This window comes from Crocodylus siamensis, chromosome 5 (assembly GCF_052110815.1).
Source record: "Crocodylus siamensis isolate JL-2025a chromosome 5, ASM5211081v1, whole genome shotgun sequence".
NCBI classification, from domain to species: Eukaryota; Metazoa; Chordata; order Crocodylia; family Crocodylidae; genus Crocodylus; species Crocodylus siamensis.
Window position 1 is genome coordinate 40,418,340 of NC_143399.1, and position 23,441 is coordinate 40,441,780.

Below are 23,441 nucleotides of genomic sequence, written 5' to 3' on the forward strand. Positions count from 1 at the left end.
CAGAAAGGCAGAAGAAAACCATTTCTTGCCTGTTAGGCCAAGTCCACATTGGGAGCACCTTGCTGTACTGTACTGGCCAAACACTTCTACTGAGGACACCATTTACAGACATGAAACAACACTCTGCAAAGACAGCTTACTCTAGCCCCCTTCTCCCACTTGGTGAACTTAGTTATTCTGGCACGAGCGCTGTTGTGCCAGTATAACTTATCTGTTCTGGGGGCAGTAGTCAGCACAGCTGAAGGCCTTGTCACACTTTATCACATCCCAAACTGGTATGTATATGCTGGTAAAAGTTTGCATTGTAGACCTTGTCTTAGATACAACAAGATGAGAATTATATAAACCAAACAACACTGGCAAGCAAAGGTTCCAGTCCAGCAGAGTCCCTAGCTGCATCCTTAAATCCCACTGAAGTCAAGTTAAATTTAATCACATACATGAGGGCTGTGGTGAACCAGCATCTAATAGATTTATCCATCCCCTTCCATGCGATGATGAAGGCTCTCTTAGAGGCTGCCACATGTGATAGGGATTTCTTCTGGTTATACAATATGGGAAGTTTGCTGTGACTTTTGGAAGCCTCCTTTGAACAGTTTGAAAATGCCAGGCCATCATAAATAGGTTTTTGTGCAATGCATGTAATACAGAATGGAAAGGAATTTTCTCAGTGTAGTGCTTCTAGTACAAATGAAACATGTTATTTCATGTTTTCCAGGATCACCTACTGCTGCCAGCCACCACCCATAATAAGACTAGAAGGCCAAAGATGTCTATCGTATTGCCAGCAATAAACATCAAGGGTAAGACTAAAACTTGACTCAGGAATGAGTAGACTGCTCTTTCCAAAAGATGTGCTTGAATTGTTTAGGGGAGCCCTCTCCTTCTAAACAAGGTAGGCCAGTGTCTGTTCTTGGATTTCCTAGTGTATAGATATGACATGGCTTCTGCATAACCCCAGCAAAGAGTCACATTACAATAGCCACAACACTTTTTTCCCAAGCTGTTAGCCATTAAACACACCAGTACACGTGTGATTTGGATTCAGCATTCCTGATCCAGAGTTCTTCTCCCCTCACTACTCCCAACGCCATCCGTTCTGTTTGTCTGTGGCTACGGCACCCCTCCACCTCCTGTCCTGCCCACGGGACAATATTGTGGGCAGATAGGTATTACTACTGGAAATGTTCCTGTTCTTAGTGTATTGACCGTTTTTAATGTGTAAAGTATATGATCGTATGTTTTTATCAACTTTGCTTCTGGTTGCATCCAGTGCCAGCCACCTCAGCCACACACTTCTTCTGCATACCATTGCACACTCTGTGTATGTCATGTGTCTTACAGAAAAATATCTTTTGCATAGTTATTAATAATACAAAAGTCAGTATTTTTTACTCAAATGACCTTGCATTTCTTGTGACACTGGTGTGAAATGCTCCACTGTACTCCTTGAAATACAGGAGCGTAAAATAAGAAGAGCGTAGCCATATACCAGAAACCAGTGTTCCAATTTCCTCCATCTATTAATACTCATCCCCAGGCTGCTTATCTCGGCTGTAGTTAGCCTGAGAGCTGGTCAGAGTAATTTTATAAAACTCAAAAAGCTTTTTCCAAAATGACACGGATGGGCACGCGCATGACACAGATGGGCATGCGCATGACACGGATGGGCACGCGTCGCACCCCGAGGGTCCCCTCGGGCTCTGCGGCCCCCCATCGGGCACCTCAGAGACGGCCACCCAGACGGAGCCCATGGTTCTGGGCTCCACGCAGACGGAGCCCCTGGCTCTTGGCTGCGGGGGCTGCCTGTCCCTTTTTCAGGCTCTGGGGCCCGGGAGCATGGCCACCTCCCCTTGCGGGGTCTGCTCCCTACTGGGGTCTCTGGCGCGCCAGCTGGAGGAGCTCCAGGCCACAGTCCAGAGACTGCGTGCCATCAGAGACTGCGAACAGGAGATAGACTCCTACTGCCAGGCGCTTCTCCCCCGGGAGCCGCAGGGTAGAGCACCGTCTCCCTCCAGGACTAAGGAGGACTCCGGGACCTCCCGCTCTGCCCAGTCAGGGGCCTGGACCAAGGTGGTCAAGGGCCCAAAGGCCCACCGCACCAAGGCCCCCCCCTCGCCGGAGCTTAGCAACAGGTTCGCACCTCTTGCAGCCCCAGCAGAGCCTGCGCAGTTGCCAGCTCCCGCAGGCAACCCAAGCTCAACCACAGCTACTGCTCCCACGCTCCCCAAGTCAAAACGAAAGGTATTTTTTGTGCGAGACTCCATCCTGCGGGGCACTGAGGGGGCAATCTGCCGCCCCAACCCCTTAGACTGGGAAGTCTGCTGCTTCCCGGGGGCCTGCATCCGAGACATTGCGGAGAGGATCCCAGAGCTCCTCCGGCCCACAGACCACTACCCCATGCTCCTTATTCACGTGGGCACCAATGACACGGCTCGGAGCACCCCCAGCCAGCTCATGAGGCGCTACAGGGATTTGGGAGCGGGGCTTAGGGGTCTGGGAACTCAGGTGGTGTCTTCGTCGATCCTCCCAGTCTCGGGCTATGGGCTGAGGAGGGAGAGGAGGATCCACGCAGTGAACCAAAGACGGCGGAGCTGGTGTCATCGGGAAGCCTTTGGCTTCCATGACCACAGCCTGCTCTTTGGCAAGAGAGGCAGCGAGCTGCTGGGAAGAGATGGCCTCTACCTCTCCCCGCTGGCGAGGAGGCTCTTCTCAGCCAGGCTGGCTGACCTGCTCCACCGGGCTTTAACCTAAGCCTGCTGGGGGATGGGGGGACTACTGCCACTGCTGGCCCGCTGAGCAACCCTTGCAAAGCCAGCAGACCAAGGCACTTAAGGGAGCCCACCCCTGCCCCAGCCCTGGCACAATCTGTGGGCAAGGCAAGAGCCCCCAAGGGGACACTTGCCTGCCTGTACACTAATGCCAGGAGCCGGGGCAACAAGCAGGAGGAGCTCGTCCTCCTGCTCAGTGCAAAGAATTATGACGTCATTGGGATAACGGAGACCTGGTGGGACTCCACCCATGACTGGACCATGGGTATAGAGGGCTATACCCTGTACAGGAGGGATCGTGTAGATACAAGGAGTGGGGGTGTAGCTCTCTATGTGAAGGAAAGCTACATGTCCCTGCAAGCTGATGTTGGCGACCAGCATGGACAGCTAGAGACCCTCTGGGTAAAAATTCATGGGGAATACGGCACAGGGAACACAATGGTGGGAGTCTACTACAGACCTCCCACTCAAAGTCCTGAGCTTGACCAGGAGTTCACCTGGGAACTGACTGAGGCCGCTTGCTCCAGGACCTTGGTTGTCATGGGTGACTTCAATTACCTGGACATCTCGTGGGAAGATCGCTCAGCAAAATCCAAGCGGTCACAAAGCTTTCTCTTGTGCGTGGATGACCTCTACCTGACTCAAGAAGTCTATGGGCCAACGAGAGGCAAAGCACTGCTCGACCTGGTATTGGCTACGGGGGACGACCTAATCGGCAACCTAGCAAGTCAGTCAGCAACACAGAAGTCCTTGACTTCAGAAAAGCCAACTTTGACAAGCTCAAGAGGCTTGTCGGTCAGGCCCTCAGGGACCATGACCCCAGGGAGATGGGAGTTCAAGAAGAGTGGTTGCTTCTCAAGGGAGCGATCCTCAGTGCGCAAGCTAAATCTATTACAACACAGAGGAAAGGCAGCAAGAAGGCACAGCAGCCTTCCTGGCTCTCTAGGGACCTAGCGGACCTCCTGTGGCTAAAAAGGAAAGCCTACAAAGGATGGAGGATGGGATTCACCTCCAAGGAGGATTATTTTGCACTGGTCCGGTCCTGCAGGGAGCAAACCAGGAAAGCCAAGGCCGCAACTGAACTCCAACTAGCTTCAAGCATCAAGGACAACAAAAAGTCCTTTTTCAGATATGTGGGGAGCCGGAGGAAAAGCAAGGGCAACGTTGGACCCCTGCTAAACCAGATGGGGCAACTGATGCCCAGGAAAAAGCCAACCTATTAAATAGGTACTTTGCGTCGGTCTTTCATCATTCCCATGGGACGCCCATGGGACAGGGAGATCCGGGTGATAGGGATCCCCTGCCCTCCATAAATGCTGACCTCGTGAAGGAACACCTTGAGAAGCTGGATACCTTCAAGTCAGCCGGCCCTGACAATCTGCACCCCAGGGTACTCAAGGAGCTGGTGAGCGTCATAGCCCAGCCCCTGGCACGGATCTTGGAAAACTCCTGGCACTCTGGTGTAGTGCCCGAAGACTGGAAGAAGGCCAATGTGGTGCCGATCTTCAAGAAAGGGAGGAGAGTGGATCCGGCTAACTACAGGCCCATTAGCCTGACTTCTATCCTGGGGAAGATCTTAGAAAAGTTTATTAAGGAGGCCATCCTTGCTGGACTGGCCCAGGCTAACATAGTTTCATAGTTTCATAGTAGCTAGAGTCGGAAGGGACCTAGGTAGATCATCTAGTCCGACCCCCTGCCTTAGCAGGAAAGAGCACCGGGGTCAGATGACCCCGGCAAGGTGCTCATCTAACTTCCTTTTAAAAATCCCCAGGCTAGGAGCCTGCACCACTTCCCCTGGAAGCTGGTTCCAGGCCCTAGCCACCCTGACTGTGAAGTAGCGCCTCCTAATATCTAATCTAAACTTACCCTCCGCCAGTTTGTGACCGTTATTCCTGGTCACTCCTGGCAGCGCACGGGGGAACAGGGACTCCCCCAATACCTGCTGATCCCCCCTGACCAGTTTGTAGCAGGCCACAAGGTCCCCCCTTAGCCTTCTCTTGTGGAGGCTAAACAGGTTCAGGTCCCGTAGCCTCTCCTCATAAGGCCTGCCCTGCTGACCCCTGATCATACGAGTGGCCCTCCTCTGAACTCTTTCCATATTGTCCACGTCCCTCTTGAAGTGTGGCGCCCAGAACTGGACGCAGTACTCCAGCTGCGGCCTGACCAGTGCCGCATAGAGGGGGAGGATCACCTCCCTGGACCTGCTCGAGATGCATCTGTGGATGCATGATAGGGTACGATTGGCCTTCTTGACTGCCTCCCCACACTGCCGGCCCATGTTCATCGTGGAGTCAATGACGACTCCAAGATCCTTTTCCGTCTCCATGCTGGCAAGAGGAGAGTTCCCCAACCTGTAAGTGTGGTGCCGGTTCTTCCTCCCCATGTGCAACACCTTGCACTTATCAGTGTTAAACCCCATCCTATTCTCATCCGCCCACCGTTGCAACCTGTCAAGGTCAGCTTGTAGCCTATTGCACCCTTCTAGTGCACCCACATCCCCCCACATCTTAGTGTCATCAGCAAACTTGAACAGGGTGCTTTCTACCCCCTCATCCAAGTCACTGATGAAGATGTTGAACAGTGCAGGCCCGAGGACCGAGCCCTGCGGAACCCCACTGCCCACATCCTTCCAGGTCGAGAAGAACCCATCCACTACCACCCTCTGGGTGCGGCCCTCCAACCAGTTGGCGACCCATTTGACCGTGTGGGCATCGACACCACAGTCTCCCAGCTTTTTGATGAGGACAGGGTGAGAGACAGTGTCGAAAGCCTTCCGGAAGTCCAAAAAGACTACATCCACAGCAACCCCTGCGTCTAATGATTTGGTGACCTGATCGTAAAAGGCCACCAGGTTGGTCTGACAAGACCTGCCACTGATAAACCCATGTTGGTTGCCCCTGAGCATGCATTCCCCCGCAAGGCCCTCCTGGATGTGTGCCAGGATAATTTTTTCAAAGAGCTTACCCGGGATTGAGGTCAGACTAACTGGCCTGTAATTTCCCGGGTCCTCTTTTTTTCCCTTTTTGAAGATAGGGACCACATTGGCCCTCTTCCAGTCCTCCAGCACCTCGCCAGAGCACCACGAGTGCTCATAGAGCCGTGCCAGGGGTCCCGCAATGACCTCAGCCAGTTCCTGTAGAACCCTAGGGTGAAGATCGTCCGGACCAGCGGACTTGAACACGTCCAGCTTCTCCAGAAGTACCCTAACTAACTCCTCGCTAACCCTTGGCCCAGGCGTGTCTCTCTCGGGGCCCGAGGGGGGCCCAGCAGGGAGGTGGCTGAACTGGTCCCTTCTTAGGAAGACAGAGGCAAAGAAATCGTTAAATATGTTAGCTTTGTCATCTGGCGTGATGACTAAGTTGCCCATCGTGTCCTGCAGGGGCCCCACATTACCCGGGACCCTCTTTTTACCCCCTATGTATTTGAAGAAGGACTTCTTATTGTCCTTAATCCGGGAAGCTAGTCCTATCTCCAACTCTGCCTTGGCCCTCCTGACTGCCCCCCTACATCCTCGGGCGACTATAACATAGTCCTTCTTGGCGATGACCCCATCTCTCCATTGGGTATATGCCTCCCTTTTAGCAAGGAGACATTCCCGGATGCTCTTAGTGAGCCATGGGGGTTTATGTGCCCTCCTGCTCCCTTTGACCCTTGTTGGGATTACCTCCCTTTGGGCATGGAGGATCGTCTCCTTAAGGAGCAACCACTCACCTTCGACATCTGATTCCCTTCCCCTCTGGGTCCTCAGCGCTTCCCCAACTATCCTCCTTAGCTTGTTGAAGTCAGCCCTCCTAAAGTCTAGGGCTGTTGCCTTGCTGCAGCCCTTTGCCACCTTACGCTGGATGGTGAATTCCAGCAAGCGATGATCACTGTCTCCCAGGTGGCCCATCACCCGCAGCCCCCTCACCAGGTCATCACCCGTGGCCAGCACTAGGTCCAACAAGGCGTCTCCCCTGGTGGGACTGTGCACCTCCTGGGTTAGATGGAGGTCCTGCAGTCTGGCTAAGAACCGACGTGAGCGATCAGACTTGGCTGACTGCTCCTCCCAGCAGATGTCTGGGAAGTTCAGGTCCCCCATGATGACCACATCCTTAGCCCTCACTGCCTCTGTAAGCTGACCTAAGAATTCCAGGTCGAGCTCTTCTCCCTGGTTGGGAGGTCTATAGTAGACTCCCACCGTTAAGTCTCTCTCCCCTGGACTGCCTTTTACTCTAACCCAGAGCACCTCAGAGTGCCCCCCCTCTACCCCCATGCTAATTAACGAGGAAGTATATTCCTCCTTGATGTAGAGTGCTACTCCTCCACCTTTCCTTCCTATCCTGTCCTTCCTGTATAGCCTATAGCCCTTGACACTCACCTGACATCCTGAGGGATAGCCAGCATGGGTTTGTTGCGGGTAAGTCTTGTTTGACCAATCTCATTTCCTTCTATGACCAGGTGACCTATCACGTGGACAAGGGAGAAGAGATTGATGTCATATATCTTGACTTCAAAAAAGCTTTTGATCTGGTATCCCATGATCACCTCTTGGCCAAACTGCCCAGTTGTGGCCTTGGCTCCACCACGATCCGCTGGCTGGGAAACTGGCTCCGTGGTCAGACCCAGAGGGTTGTAATCGATGGCAGTCACTCATCGTGGTGCCCTGTGACCAGTGGGGTCCCTCAAGGCTCTGTCCTTGGACCCATCCTGTTCAACATCTTCATTAATGATGTGGACATTGGAGTCAGGAGTGGACTGGCCAAGTTCGCCGACGACACCAAACTTTGGGGCAAAGCATCCACGCCAGAAGATAGGCGGGTGATCCAGGCTGACCTGGACAAGCTCAGCGAATGGGCAGACGAGAACCTCATGGTGTTTAACACCGAAAAATGCAAGGTTCTCCACCTTGGGAGGAAAAACCTGCAGCTTCCTTATAGGCTCGGCAGTGCTACGTTGGATAGGACTACAGAAGAAAGAGACTTGGGGGTCATCGTTGACCACAAGATGAACATGAGCCTGCAATGCGATGCTGCGGCTAGTAAAGCGACCAAAACGCTGGCTTGCATCCATAGATGCTTCTCGAGCAAATCCCGGGACGGCATTCTCCCCTTGTACTCGGCCTTGGTGAGGCCGCGGCTGGAGTACTGCATCCAGTTTTGGGCTCCACAATTGAAAAAGGATGTGGAGAAGCTTGAGAGAGTCCAGAGGAGAGCCACGCGCATGATCAGAGGTCAGCAAAACAGATCTTACAATGACAGGCTGAAAGCCATGGGACTCTTTAGCCTGGAAAAGCGTAGGCTCAGGGGTGATCTGATGGCCACCTATAAGTTTATCAGGGGTGACCACCAGGATCTGGGGGAACGTCTGTTCACCAGAACGCCCCAAGGGATGACGAGGTCGAACGGTCACAAACTCCTGCAAGACCGTTTCAGGCTGGACATAAGGAAGAATTTCTTTACTGTCCGAGCCCCCAAGGTCTGGAACAGTCTGCCAGCAGAGGTGGTTCAAGCACCTACACTGAACACCTTCAAGAGTAAATTGGATGCTTATCTTGCTGGGATCCTGTGACCCCAGCTGACTTCCTGCCCCTTGGGCAGGGGGCTGGACTCTGATCTCCCAAGGTCCCTTCCAGCCCTAATGTTTATGAAATCTGTGAAGGTCAGTTTGGCTGGAATATTATTTCTAAAGAACACAAAGGAAGCGAGACGCTTGCCACCGTGCCAGAAAGTTCTATTTCAGTAACCTCATAATGAGATATTTTGATTTTTCATTTGGAAATTACTTTTTGTTTCTTCTTTTAATTTTGAATTCTGGTTTATATTAAAAAAAATAAAAATAAGTAAAGTAGTTTGATTGACCCAGAAGAGTTTGGTGGGGAGAGTGGTTAGAATTTATTTGTTATGAATTTTGAAAGGTTATGTTTTTATTTTGAGTTGAAATCTCCATATCCTTCGTGAAATGGAAATCTAGCATCTATACAGGTCTAGATCTCATTGACATAACCAAAATCAGCTGATTATATGTCATAATTTTAAAGTCCACTATCTCCAGACTACTATAGTTAATGGGCAGAAAGCGGATGTTATCAAAAGCACACAATACATTGTGCAGTATGGCAAGGGGCGGTGGGTTTCTGGGTTTTTTTGGTTTGTAGCACATGCTTCTAGAGTCTGTTATTTGGGTAGTACTTTTGCATATGTGCCTGTTAACGTTCATGCAGCACATTGTGACAGCTGATCTGCAGCTGTGAAAATTGGGGTGCAGGGTCTGTGCCAGGAAAGCTTTTATGACCACTGTGGCAGGCACATCTGATTAGCCACATCTGAGTAGGGTCCAGATCAACAAGTCTTGGCAAAAAGCACTTTTTTTTTGCTTCACTTCTGCAAATACAGACTGTAAATACATAGGGTGTGTCTGTGAATAGAATAATAGAAAAATAGGGATGGAAAAGACCTCAGAAGTTCATCTAGTCCAGTGGTGCCCAACTCATCTGGCCCTGTAAGCTTGGATGAGTGGTATAGGGTCAGTCTGCAAACCAAATCTAGTTCACAGGGTCAGTCTGTGGCCTAGATGAGTGGTGTGGAGTCAGTCTGCAGGCCATTCACAAGAGTGATGTAGTCAGCAATCCTGTCTGGCTGCCTTGGACTCCGCAGTCGGAATGACCAGGAACCCATTTACTGCTGAGTGAACTGCAAGTGTGGACTAAGACTTTAACCTCACACCTCTGTAGTGAGATGCCATGGCAGTTCTGCCACTGTGTCTGAAGCTAGGAAACCAAAGGTATTTAGGAGCTATTTAGAAGCTAGGAAGCTAAGCTAAGATATTTGTTATCACCTGCTACTTTTGCCCATCTCCCTGCTCTGGGTCCTATCAAAGTATCTTGCATGGGGCTTGTTTAAAAAAGTTGAATGGTTTGTTTATTGGATTCTCCAGGTAGTTAAAACCACAGTGACCATTTTAACTCTGGAGTTTCCTTGCGTGTTAGAAATGCTATTTTGAAAGGATATACCACCAACACTGAATTGTTATGTAGAACTAACTGTTGGGAGCAAACCTCCACATTTCTAAAACTTTGCTGTGACATTCTTTAAACATACATTAAGCTAGCCATAAGGGACACTCAAGATAAGAGGCTTCTTCTGCACTTCAGTATGGCCCAGTAAGAAAACTCAAGTAAAATTGTAACACTCCATTCAGCATGGTTATAGTTGGTTAGCTGTACATCACCTTCCCAAGTTATACATCTGTTTGTTGTAGTGACTAATTGGTATTCACTTTCAGTGTTGCACTACTAAGAAAGAGCAAGTCTGATTCTATTCTGTCCTGTTTATCAGCGCCTACTGTTGGTGGTACAGCAGTATGGTTTAATAGAAGTTACCTGAAAAGATTAATTCAGTATTCTGGTTATACCACCAGAGAAGGCTTGTAACTTCCATCTGATAACCAAAATCTTCCCAATACAGTTTATCTGTAGGTAGGTACATCTAGCTATTAGAGTTGTCCAAATAATTTGTTTTTCAGCTGTGTGACCAGAATCCCTCAAAAAACATATTTGGCTCATGTGAAGCATATTGTTTGTGGTGGGTCTGGTATTTGAATATCTTACTCTAGCTAAATGTGGGTTTGAAACAAAAAAAAGAATACTTAATTTCAAGAAGGTGTCAGAATAAAACATTTTGGCTTTTCCAAAATGGTTTCCACCTCCTGTGATTGAAGCTATATGCTCAATTTGATTGTGCTTTTTCTTTTATATTGTAACTATGGCTAAAGGAACATCTGGGAAAAGGTTTGACCCAGTATAGCACTTCTTTCATTCTTATGTTGGTTCAGAAAAGGACCCAACAGAGACTGAGACAAAACAATGGATGGGAATATGTCTAGCAAGGATGGATAACAAACCCTAAAGGACATTGCAGAGGAAAGGGAAGGAGTAACTATTCCTTGGGTCACACACTAATAAATCCTGAGGGGTCTCAATTTTTAGGGAGCTATACCCTATCACGAAGGCTCTCTTCCTTCAGGGATTCACCCACTGCAGCATCAAGGCTTGGCAGGAAAGTCAAGTGGGAAAACAGGGAGTGAGAGAGAGAGACTTGATTTGTATGGGTACTATGTGGACTGCACTGCACCTGGAAAAGGGAGCATCAGTGGGCAGTCATGGGGGTAGTCTAATCTAATTCTCACCTCCTCTAATGCTATGCCTGAAATAAACTGCCATGATCCAAGTCAGAATTTGATGTAGTCTACAATTTTACTAGCTTCAGGGATCTTCCAGATCCCTGACCCGTCTAGGGCTCAAGCAAGGCAAGGCCTCTGGCATGTCTCCTCCCTGACAAATAAGTTGTTCAGGGTTGAAAACAAAGCTCATAAAAATCCCTGGGGAAAGGGTGAGTCTTCTCTAGTGCCTCACAACTGCATCATGAGCTCTGCAAAACTAAATCTGCCAGCGCTTAGTGGGCTCCCGGGGGGCTGATAAGGTGATTTGATGGCAGAACATTTGGAACCGTGTTATGTCATAGTGATGGCAGTTGCCAAAAAGGTGGAAAAGCAAGTTGCCAGGCAACTAAAGAAAAACAGAGGGAGGTGTTGGAGGCAGGAGACGAGATGAGGGTCTCAGAGGCAGGAGAGGAGCAGATGGAGGTGTCAGAAGCTGGAGAAGAGATGGAGGTGTTAGAAGCAGGAGAAGAGTGGAGTAGAGGTTTGGGAGGCTGGCGAGGAGGAGATGGAAGTGGAACTGTAGCGGTATGTCTTCTCATACTTCTTCCTGTCTCCATTGTTTCTGTCCCAGCTGCTGCCCTGGCATCCTCTTCTACCTCCCACAGACCCCTGATCCCTTCTAACTAACAGTGCAAGTGCACTCAGGTCTCACCCAGCCTCAGAGCCAAGCTCTCAATCCTATCTGTGTGTCCTGATATCAAGCCACCAGTCTCCCCCCATTACTTGTTCAAGAGGGCATCTACAGCACATGGATTGACCTTCTTTCCCTGACTCCACCCTCGTTTTCTCTTCTTTGACTCTGGATGAGCCTGCCCAATTGAAATGGTTCATGTTAGGGTCATTGCTGACCCTTTCTTGCCAGCTCTTCTTTTGACAGCTTCTTTTGACGTGGGAGTGGAGGGTCTGCAGCTCTGAGAATAGCCTCATGTCAATGTGACTAGCCTTTTGTGGGGTGAAAGGAGCACTACAAATAGGAAATTGCTTAGAGGATTACTTTGCTTTTTCTTTCCTTCTTTGCTGTTCCTGCTTTGCTGAACCCTGAAGTGCTCAAAGGTTATTTCTTTGTTTATCAGGATTGCGTCTCTGTAGACTTCAGGTCTGTAAGACACCTCTGAGACTGATGCTTGGACTTCGTAATTTCCAGATGCTTTTCATGGCTGTCATTTTAGGAGTGTGCTATGAACTTTTCTAGGAAATAGGACATGCCCCAGCTGGGTTTTCCATTGGGCTCCCACCCTGTCATTCCTCCCCTCTAATGAAGTCCTTACCAATGCATTTGTACAGGCAGTGTTGTGAAATATTGCAAGGGATGAGCAAGCAGTTCCTTCAAGGATCCCTTTTCTGGCAATTCTGCCCATGCCTCTTTGAAATAATGAGAGAAAGAGAGCCCCAGGCATGTAACTGGTCTTTGGGATGGACAGGAAAATAAGAGTTTGTCACCCAACGTAGGATTTCATAGCAATTCACTGAAATAATGTGTTGATTTTTTCTGCCTAATGAGTTAAGGGCAGGCCATGATATAGGCCTGAAGTGAATTGAATGGTTTCTTAATCCATTTCCCAAGCCTATGCGCCCATGGACCTTCATCTTGACAACTCTGTACTTTCCCTTTCCTGATAAAAATAGATGTTATGAAGTTTTCTGAATGTGAAACTGAGAAGGCAAAGGAAGGGCCTCATTCTTGGCTTATCTGAGTGAATGCACTGCAAATCTGTGTTGAAGTGTATTAGCAGATCTGTATGGAGACCTAAAAATAGTTGTGTTGCGTGTAGCTTGAAATGGAACGGGAGCTACTTTCATATAGTCAGCTGGTATCAGCTCCCCAGGTAGTATTAGCTTGGTCTGCACCAGGGGGTTGCACCTAAATAGAATAATGTTAAAAATCCATCTCGTTAAACCAGTGCAGCACCCTTTATGAATGTTCTTATTAATTTAAAGATAGCCTCTATCAGTTTAGCTTGCATAAGTAAACCTGATAACACAACATCAGCTGAACTAGGTCTAGGCTTCCTTTGTTCACCTTCCTTCATCCCATCCCTGCTCTGATCCATACAGCCACTGCCAAGCCTTAAAAAGGTTTCCATTCCTTACCCAGCCTCTGCCCCCAATTTAAAAAAAAAATGAACAGCAAAATAGAGCTTGGCCAGTTCCCCAGCATTCTCTTCTGTAAGTCATGTACTTTTCCTGTCTGTGCTGTAAATCAGAGGGTTTGCAGTCTACAGAGGGAAAAGAATTGTTTCTTATCTATGTCACACAGCACCAGGTTCAGTGGGGCCCCCTTCCTATTTGAGGCTTTGGACACTGCAATGTTAATGTTTAATAATAATGCACTAGAACGAGGTCAAGACACTGGGGACAGCAACCCAATTTTGTGTAAAATGCCATAGGATTATTAATGACTGTAAATTTTCGGGTCTTGCTTTCAAGTCTCATGCAGAAGTTTGAACATGTACTACATAAACATGCAATTAATTCACAGAGGGAACCGACATGCTAACTCAAGCCAGGCTGGTTCCACGAGGTCAGTGTAGCAGCCATCTGAATGGTAAACTACTCTGTGCTCTACAGTGGGCTAAACATTCCATGCCATTATATTAAAATAATGCAATTAGAATTATATATGCAAAGCCATGCCTTTTTAAAGCTCATTTTGCAGCACAAATGACTCATTAACCCAAACATGTTTGTTAAATTTGAACCCACCGAAAACATTGTCTGATAATACAGAATTTTCATAAACTGAAAAAATGAGCTTCAGGCTTCCAGTGTTTTTGATTGCTACATTTCTCCCATGCAATATGGCAAGACAAGTGTGATAATATATAGCCAAGACTATTGAAGAGGGGGAAATTTTTATTTGATGTATCAGAATTATTTTTGGCATTTATCTGCTTCAAAGTCCCTTTTAATTTTCATCACGAGAATCCTTTCCTGGCTGAGCTGAAGTATGGCACACAGATGGGCTCTTTATCATTTGGAGGCTGAACTATATTTCTGATAATGATTTGGAAAGTATTACATTTCCTTTATTTAAAATGTTCTTCCATTTCATAATCAGAACAATTCTTCAGACTCTGGACTCAATAACACTTTCAAATAATGTGGGAAATACACTTCAGAATCCAAAGGTAAGTAATTCCCTTCTTAATATAGAAATAACCTGAAATTATATTCAGTTGTGCTTATTTAAAAAAAAAAGCAAAACAGCAGTGTTAAGTGAAAAAGAAAGAGTAGCCAAGATTTTGAGCAGAGGCACTGAAACCGATTCCACACATGCGAAATTTCAAACCAAGCCTCAAATTCAACCCTGCTTTATCTGTTATAGCTAGCCAAACTGCCCTGTTTCTAGATGGACCTTTTAAGGCACAGCATCATATGTGACCTCTTTAATGCCACACAACTTACGTGCAGGTCATCTCCCTTGGAGCACATTTGAGGAAGGATCCCTTCACTGTTTTTTCAAGATGCTGTCCCTCTTTCTTCCTGACCCTGAGGACTCTGGGTTGGGGACAAGATGTGGCCTACAGCAACTACAGGGAATACAGAGGTTATAGGCAATTCAGCCATGCGACTCAGGCCCCTGATATACGTTACATATATTACACAATTAACTGGTTAATTTCACAATAAATTTAGACTGGCCACACATGCAAAGCAAGACCAGACACAATGCAAAGTAATTACACAAAATTAACTGGTTAGTTGCTCAATAAATTTAGACCAGTCACACATGCAAAGTAATTGGCACACAATAAAAATGATTATTCCATTGTAAAAAAGAGCTAATGAGCTATAAAGTTAGTGCTTGAAAATGTGTAATTATAACTCTGTAGATGATTTCTTTTCGGCTTTAATTTAAACGTGTAGCAAGGCCCTAAGAATTGATCGTGTTGCCTGCCTTTCCTTAAGGATCACCCCCAAGGGATGGGGTAGGCCTTTCTACAAGAGAGGGTGATTGGGCCTGCCTTTAACTTGAAACATTTCCCAGAATCCCTCACTTCCCCACTTTTGCATTGGCCCCAAGTTGAACCATCATCCTGTTTCTGAATGTCTCAGGGAATCTCTTTCCAGGCAGAAATCTCAGCAATTTCTAGTATGGACCCTCAGCTTCTCTCTGCGTGTGGCCTTTCAGCAGCAGTGAAGCTAGGGTCAGAAAGAGGAAACTAACTGCCCTCACTGGCCGGAGCTTCAGGTGGTGCAGGCCTAGAAAAGTAAAGGCAGAGGCACAACTGGGAACGTTTGTGCCCTGAGCAGCTGTTGTGAGAGTAGCCAACAACCGGGGTCAGTGCAGAAGCCATTCTCCCAGCCCCCTACTGCAGCTGCCCTGGCCACACGAAAGCTCGTGCACCAGTTGCCAATCCTTAAATGGGCTATTGAGTAAAGGTACCTCCCACGAGGAGATTTGAGGTCATTATCTGAGTTCTGGTTTCTGCAGAGGAATCAGGAAATAAAGGTTTCTGTCTTGCCGGTGGCTTGCTAGTCCCCTTTCCTCTCATCATTCCTATTCTTCACATCTAAGTTTTACAGTTCTTCAGGTAGCCTCTAGGATTGGGGCATGAGCCACTGCTTCCTTCCCTCATATTGTATTTATAGAATCATTGAATAGTAAGACTGGAAGGGACCCTACAAGGTCATCTAATCCATCCCCTTCCTCAAGGCAGGCTTGTTCATGACAAACCATCCCAATCAAGTGTCTGTCTAACCTACTGTTAAAAACTTCCAAGAGTGAGAGTCCACGACCTCTCTAGGTAGCCTGTTCCAGTGAAGTTCCAAGCAGTTCTTGAAGCTGACATTTAAATCTCCTCTTTTCAAACCATGCGACTTGGCCCTGCATGCTTGCTCCAAGTCTCAGCCCAGACACCAAGGACTGAATTAGCCATGAGGATTGTGCACTTCTCTCATCCCAAAAATTGGTTTCTCCAGGTAATGGAGAATAGTGTGGCAACTGTTAACATTGTACCTGCTCTGGGATGCCAATCTAGTATCTTCTCCTAACATTAATTTCATTTCCACATAGACTTTCTCACAGCTTTTTTCTAGGAAGCTAAAATTTAACTAAAGATGCAAGGCGCACCAATTGATGGCCACTAATTTTAATGTTACAGGGAACCTTATGTGCTAAGCATTATCAACTGTTTCTTGGTTCAGGAAAACCTTTCCTACATTGCTCCTTGGTTTCACTGCTGTAAATTGTAAGATGAGTGTAGACTAAGTTTGTAGATTGGTCCAGCCCTTTCTCTCCAGGAAGCAATGTGAGCTGAGGTTTTTAAAGCAATCTTAGCGATGTAACTGCAGATCTGCCAAAAATAATACAAGGTGTGTGGCTAGCCACCTTGATTGCTTTGAATAGCTCAACTGAAAGTTCTTATCTTCATTCTTAATTGAGTGATGAAGACAGGAGAAACAGTGTTGTGCTTCCATGCAAGTAATTAGCTAGTCCTTCTGAGGGCCCCACTGGCATTCACATTAGGCAGTCATTTATTCTGATTAGAGATATATTGTCCTGTTTTTCCCAGAGCTTTGAGTGTTCTTATAGAAAGGAAAGCCAACTCTAATTAACATTTAAACACAAGCTTTTGTTTTTCAATAAATTAGGTTTGTTGTACTGGACAAGGGGTATTATACTAGAAATCTGACTATGCACTAGAGACTAATTAAATCTCAAGTTGATTTCATTCCTAAATTCACTTTTACTGCACTTTGGAGTCTTGTTGGCTGTATTACACTGATTCCGAATTAACGCATAGGAGGTGCCTTTCTGTAGTGTAAATGAAAACATCTGCCACTAGCCTCATGTTTACCTAACTGCTGTGGGGAGTGCATTGGTGTGATCCTTAGATCAGAAAAATCACCTCAACACAGTGCCAGAGAGCCAAGCCATTCTTCCTACCTCTGTGTACAGGCTCCTTTGTGTTCTGCAGAGACACTGGGCTAAGCTACACTGAAATCACTGGCTGATATCACTGGCAGTCCTCTCCAGACAGAACTGTATGTAACTAAAAATCTGGCCAAAGAAGCAACATTCACTGCTGTGCGTCTTGCCAGAATTCGGTGCTATGCTGCCATACCTTTTAAATGTGGATATGGTTTTGTTTGTTTGATAGATTGATTGGTTGATCAAATGATTTTTATGCCACCCTTCCCAGCAAAGGCTTCCCAGGGTGGCTTACAATAATAGGAAAAAAAACTTACAAAACAGGAAAATGAACAAGACAACAAAACAACTGGAAAGGGAAATGAGAATATCAACATAACCCCACCCCCACCCAGCCAGTATCTCAGGTTAGAATTGTCTGCTAAATGCCTGCCTAAATAGGAAGGTCTCACAGTACTTCCAAGAGATGTTGAGGGTTTTCATAAAAATGTTTTTTTTATATTGTCAGCATTAGGTTTTTTTCAGAAGTTGATCTCTGAGAAGCAATCGCATGTGCAATTCTTGCTGTGCATAGAGAAACCAAACAAGTTGTGAGGAAGTATCTTGTCCAGGCCGTAAGAGTTGTGATGATAAATTACCATCTCATCAATTGAGTTCACCTGATCGTCTTATGGGCCACATCCAAATGTGCATGGACATTTGGTTCCCCGGGGATAACTAGCAGTGCACCTTGTGCTGCCACTAGTTGTCCCTGGAGAATGCCTGTGCCACGCGCCCTCTGGTGCATGGCATATTACCTTGGGTAGAGTAGGGGAGGCTGGGGCCAGCATTGGGCTGGCACCAGCAGCCTTACGTGGGGTCCTGGAGGCCTTACCTGGGGTTGTGGGGCTGCAGCAGGGGTGATCCTGCCACACAGAGCCTGGTGGGCAGCCAAAGTGGCTCCAGTTTTGAGTGGCACACTGTCCCCGCATGCACTGCTCCACCTTTTTTTTCCTGTAGGTTTTTTTAACCCCTGAATATTCAGGGGTCAAAAAAAAAAATTCACGCTGTTCCCTTGCAGTGTGGTGAGCACCTGAACATGCAGTATATGGAGCTGCAGACGTGTCTGCGGCACCACAAACTGCACGGCCATGCTCATCTGAACATGGCCATGGGGTCAGCTACCAAAAGCAGAACTGGCAGCAAATCAGATGGAGGGGGGTGATGACAAGTATAAGCCCCTTTTTCACTGCTAAGCTTCTTCAGGTCCTGACATGACTTGTACTCTCTCCTGTGGGAGTGGATGAGAGGTTCAGTAAATATGCCTCTTAGTTCTGAGACTGCCAGATCAACCTTAGGCACAAGAAAAGCCAGCAACTATCTGAGTGCCCCCTTTTCTGGGGATCACAATTCAAATGACTTCATAGCATGATAGTCCACATGAATATTGTCACAGTGTATGAGGGGTGCAGGACTTTTGGATTTGTCAGAAAGGTATGACCAGCCTCGGGGTTCTCCTCTTCATGAGTTTTTACCTCCCATCTCTACTGGTTTAAGGGGAGGTTGCCAGAGATGATGCTGCCAATTTTGCTGGGCCTTACCTTTCTCCCAGAAAAAAATTTGCTCCATTAGTGAAAAGTTTGAGACTATTTCCGGTGATCTACCTCTGTTCTGACACATTAGTCACAAATCATTACTCCCTTCATTTGAATTGTACTTTGTCTGGTCCTTGAGTCCCATCTAGTAAAGCTGTGACTTCATTTTGAAAGTCACCAGCATGTTTTATATTTTCATAGTTGGTCGGGTCGGAAGGGACCTGAGCAGATCATCAAGTCTGACCCCCTGCCATGGCAGGAAAGAGTACTGGTGTCAAACGACCCCGGCAAGGTGTTCATCTAGCTTTGTCTTAAAGACCCCCAGGGTAGGAGCCAGCACCACTTCTCTTGGAAGTTGGTTCCAGGTCCTAGCCACCCTGACAGTGAAGTAGCGCCTCCTGATGTCTAGTCTGAATCTACCCTCTGCCAGCTTGTGACCGTTATTCCTGGTCACTCCTGGTAGTGCTTGGGGGAACAGGGACTCCCCCAATGCCTGCTGGACCCCCCTGACTAGTTTGTAACAGGCCACTAGATCCCCCCTCAGCCTTCTCTTGTGGAGGCTGAACAGGTTCAGGTCCCGTAGCCTCTTCTCATAGGGCCTGCCCTGCTGCCCCCTGACCATGCAAGTGGCCCTTCTCTGGACCCTCTCCATGTTGTCCACATCCCTCTTGAAGTGCAGTGCCCAGAACTGGACGCAGTACTCCAGCTGCGGCCTGACCAGACCAGTGTCGCATAGAGGGGGAGGATCACCTCTTGGACCTGCTCGTGATGCATCTGTGGTACAGTTAGACTTCCTGACCGCGTCCCCACACTGTCGGCCCATGTTCATTTTGGCATCAATAATGACTCCAAGATCCTTTTCTGCCTCTGTTGGCATTGTTCTATTTATTTCTAGAAACTCTACTATTGTCGTTTTTGATGTTGGTCTATGTGGTAGAGCTATTGCTTGCAATCCTTAAATGGCAGAAGTTATGGCCTGGATGGGAATCACTCAGTGAGGCTCTGGCTTGTGTTATATGGAAGGTCAAAAAGGTCAGGATCTGTGAGTTCTGTCAGCATGAACATTTCTGTATCTAGGGTGAAGTTGTTGTTTTTCTGGTCAAGAAGTTTCAGTGGGCTGAAGCCACAGACATGTGATATATAGGAGTGGTTAGGCTTGCTTTAGATTTAACTTTTGACCCTCTGCTGCCTTGCATTGGATTACTTAAGATTACTCACCAGAAAGTGAATATTCTTTTCTGTACGTTGCTTAGGATTCACTCAGTTCTGCTCTACAACTGGTATATCTAGTGTTTCAGTGCACAAGTACAGTCCATTTGCAGAACAATAAAGATAGGCTTTCTGTTAGGGATTTGTTCCTATATCCCATGTAAATGAATTACAAGAAAATAAAGCTAATGCTATTATTTAACACCCCCACCCCACCCCGTCCCACCTCTTGTCCCTTCTAGTAGCTTCTTGGTGCCCTACAAAGTAAATCCTGACCTGTCTGATAACTACAGGTTGTCAGTTTTCTGCCTAGTGGTGAGCATCTTTGTAGGACCTTAAGGCACCCACCTGCCCCCCTCCCATTCAGATGTGTGCATGCTATCCAAAACAGAGTGGATGGAAATCTGGAACAACCTATAATCCAAAACAGGGGGAAAAAATCACCCATAGAATGGGAAGTGGGCACCATTAGTAGCAATGGCAGTTCCTTATTTGAGCACAAGCCAGTTAGAGATTGCACTGCAGACTTCCAGTTTATCTCACGTAGGAGCAAACTCATCGTCCTCAAATGAAAGCAATCTTCAGGATCCTCAACAGTCCCAGAAACTAAAGGTTCTGTATCCTGTTACCAGACTCTTCTGGCATCTCAGCCCCAAATGAATTACCTTTTACATTATCCCCTTTTCCTCTCCGCCCTTCCAACAAAAATATATAAACTTAGAAAGTTAGGGACATAAGTTGTTTATGTGGGAGTGATTCATACAGATGAATCCAACTGCCAACATATGGGATAAGTTACCAGAATAGGTTACTGAGTCATAGAACTTCAATTGATTGTAGCGATGGCTGAAAGAAATATATAAACAATGAGGCTGTTGACAAGAGTTGGAGGTCAGGGGGCACATGGAAGTGAGCAAAGAATGAGGTGGGCCATTTGGACACTCTTAAGATTCCCCCACCTTGTTTTCTGGCATCTGTGCACTTAAACTTTCCATACAACTGAACGTTTCTATATTCCACTTTTGCATCCTGGGATTTGTCTTTCTTCTGCCTTGGAACTGATATTGTGCATCTGAACCCCATGTGAGCTTTTGTTTCATGAGTGACACTTACAAGGACTGCAAAACAATTCAATCTTTTTGGTCAAGCTGAAGAGCCAGATAGAGTCTTAAAGTAAAAATATTCTGTTGGTCTCAAGGCCGCCTTCTAGCCTTTATTTTTAGTGTTCCGTATCTGACTGATATGATGCACAGCTTGCAAAAGCTGTGAAATCACAAAAAATGTAGTTAAAACATTAACCAGCTAGTGGGCAAGAGCGGGTGAGAGTTCTGAAGCCCTGAGCAGGGCAGGCATTTGCCTGTGGTTACTCACAACAGATGTCAGCTGAAAGGACAATTATAAATTCCATTTGCATATTTCCAAGCTTCAATATCAGATGGCAGGTGAATGATCCGTCAGTCAAGTATAACCCACACAAACCAAGAAGGAAAATCAAAACAAAAACCTCTTTGGGAAGTTACCCTGGCCCCAAAGTTCCCATGTTTAAGAGTTAAATAAATAAAGTCTCCAACTCCTGTTTTGAGGGTCAAGGGAACAAAAGCTCTCTGGTTCCTTATTCAGGAGCAAGAAATAGAACTCCCAAACAGGCTTTCTATGAGGAAGCACTATAGGGCACATCTGTTGTTCATCCTTTATGGGCAAAGACAACCACATCTAGCAGGGGGGAGGGGAGAGAAGAGAGAAAAGAAATGGGAAGCAAAGAGGGAGAGAGAAAAGGAGAAAAAAAAGAAGAAAAAAAGAGAGGAAAGAAAAGAGGGGGCTGGAGGTTGGGTTGTGTGGGTACGCAGGTGATTTATAAGCCCGATCTTTGCTTTGAACAATCTGTTGCAGCAGGGGCAGGAATTCAGTGAGGACTGAGTACAAGAGGTTTTCGTTTTCCTGACCAGGCGTTTCTTCATTGCTTCTGCCAAGTGTTGCTATTCAAAGGCCAGTGCTCCGTTCTGGATTGATGAGAGGAGAGTCGGGAGAATGATCGCTTTGTAAACCTTCAATTTCATCGACATTCCAATGCCTCTGCGGTCCCAGACAGAGTCTGCCAAAGGCCAAGCTAACTTTCGCTAGTCTTGTGTTGACTTCATCATTGATGTGGATAGCATGAGAGACCATGCTGCCTAGATAGGCAAACTTGTTGACCATCGACAGTTGTTGACCTTTAACTGAGATGTGTGGTTCCTAGGGTGTTGTGCCATGCATAGGTTGAAACATCACTTTGGTCTTCTTTGTGTTAATAGTGAGTCTGAAGTTGTCTCAGGCGGACGAGAATAGGTCCATGAATGTCGTCAGAGTGTATGAGGGGTGCATGCACAGTCGTCAGCGAAGAGGAAGTCACAGAGCATGGCTGTCTGGACTTTGGAGCTTGCTCAGAGCCTGCGCAGGTTGAAAATGTCTCTGTCAAAACAGTATCTGATCCCCATACCAAGGTCATCATCTCGGAGAGCATCTGACAGCATGGCAGAATACCATACTGAAGAGGGTAGGTGTGAGCACACAGCCCTGCTTGATACCACCTGTGACCAGAAAGGGCTCAAAGTATTTGCTATTTGCAAGGACACATGCCATCATGCTGTCACGGAACTGTTGAACCATATTGATGAATTTTCCAGGGCATTCGTACTTCTTCATGATTTCCCAGAGGCCTTCACAGTTCATTGTGTTGCAGGCTTTGATTAGCTCGGCAAACGTGAGAAGACTGACTTTGTGTTCCTGGCACTTTTCTTGAAGCTGCCAAGCCACAAACACCATGTCAATAGTTCCATATCCCTTTCTGAAGCTGCATTGGATCTCAGGCACTAGGTCATTTAGATGGAGGAGAACTCTCACAAGTATCTTACGAGCAGTTGAGAGGAGGAAGATGCCCCTGTGGATGTCACAGAGTTGGTGATATCCCTTCCTCTTGTACAGGTGGATGATGGAGGTATCCTTGAATTCTTGAGGGACTACAACCTGCACCCACATACTGCAAAAGATCTCGATTAGTTCTCTGTGAGGTTGTGACTATCTGATTTGTAGACCTCCATTGGAATCGCATTAGCTCCAGGAGCCTTGCCACTAGACGTTTAGCATATGGCCTTTTGGACTTCTGTGATTGTAGGCAGAGCTTCAAGTGAAGTGTTGATGGCGATTTGAGGCAGCTTGCTTGATATTTCAGATGATTCACAAAAGACAGCCTGGTGCTGTCTTTATCAGCCCGGCAGTGTCAAGGCAGTTACAAGGCACTTTGGTCCACTTCGTCCTTGCAGACACTGTCTGGTTTGAATCATGATATTTAGTGAGGATCAGTCCAGCATTCAGTGCCACACATTGCTTTGGTTACATGGACATCACATCTGTCCCTCCTTTGGACAATGACATAATTGATAAGATGCCAGTGCTTGGAGTGAGGGTGCATCCATGATGTCTTCTTCTGGTTGGGGAGATGAAACACAGTGTTAGTAACTAGGAGCTTGTGTTCAGCCCATAGTCTGAGCAGAAGAAAACAATTGCTATTGCAGCTTCCGATCCTGTGCTTCCCGATGACGCCATCCCACGCTTGGCAGTCAGAGCCAGTCCTGGTGTTGAAAAGTCACCAAGGAGGATGAGACAGTCAGACTTCAATACAACAGCAATCACAGCGTGGTCATCGTAGACCTGCTTCTTGGCTTCGTTGGAGTTGGTCGTGGTAGGGGCGTACGCACTGATGATAGTGGTGCATTTTTTGCCAAGCAGTTCTCCTTTCAGGTCTGTTAGTTTTTCTGTCAGTCAATGTACATATGTTCC

The 23,441-nt window shown here is 47.0% G+C and overlaps 1 protein-coding gene across 1 annotated transcript in view; it reads left to right on the plus strand.

Annotated features, from left to right (window-relative positions):
* ATF6 (activating transcription factor 6) overlaps nucleotides 1-23,441 on the plus strand; it is a 177,491-nt gene that overhangs the window by 131,302 nt on the left and 22,748 nt on the right. The window contains exon 15 of the mRNA XM_090048719.1: nucleotides 719-803. Coding sequence (XP_089904845.1) covers nucleotides 719-803 — 85 coding nt within the window. The remainder of the gene's footprint in view (nucleotides 1-718; nucleotides 804-23,441) is intronic.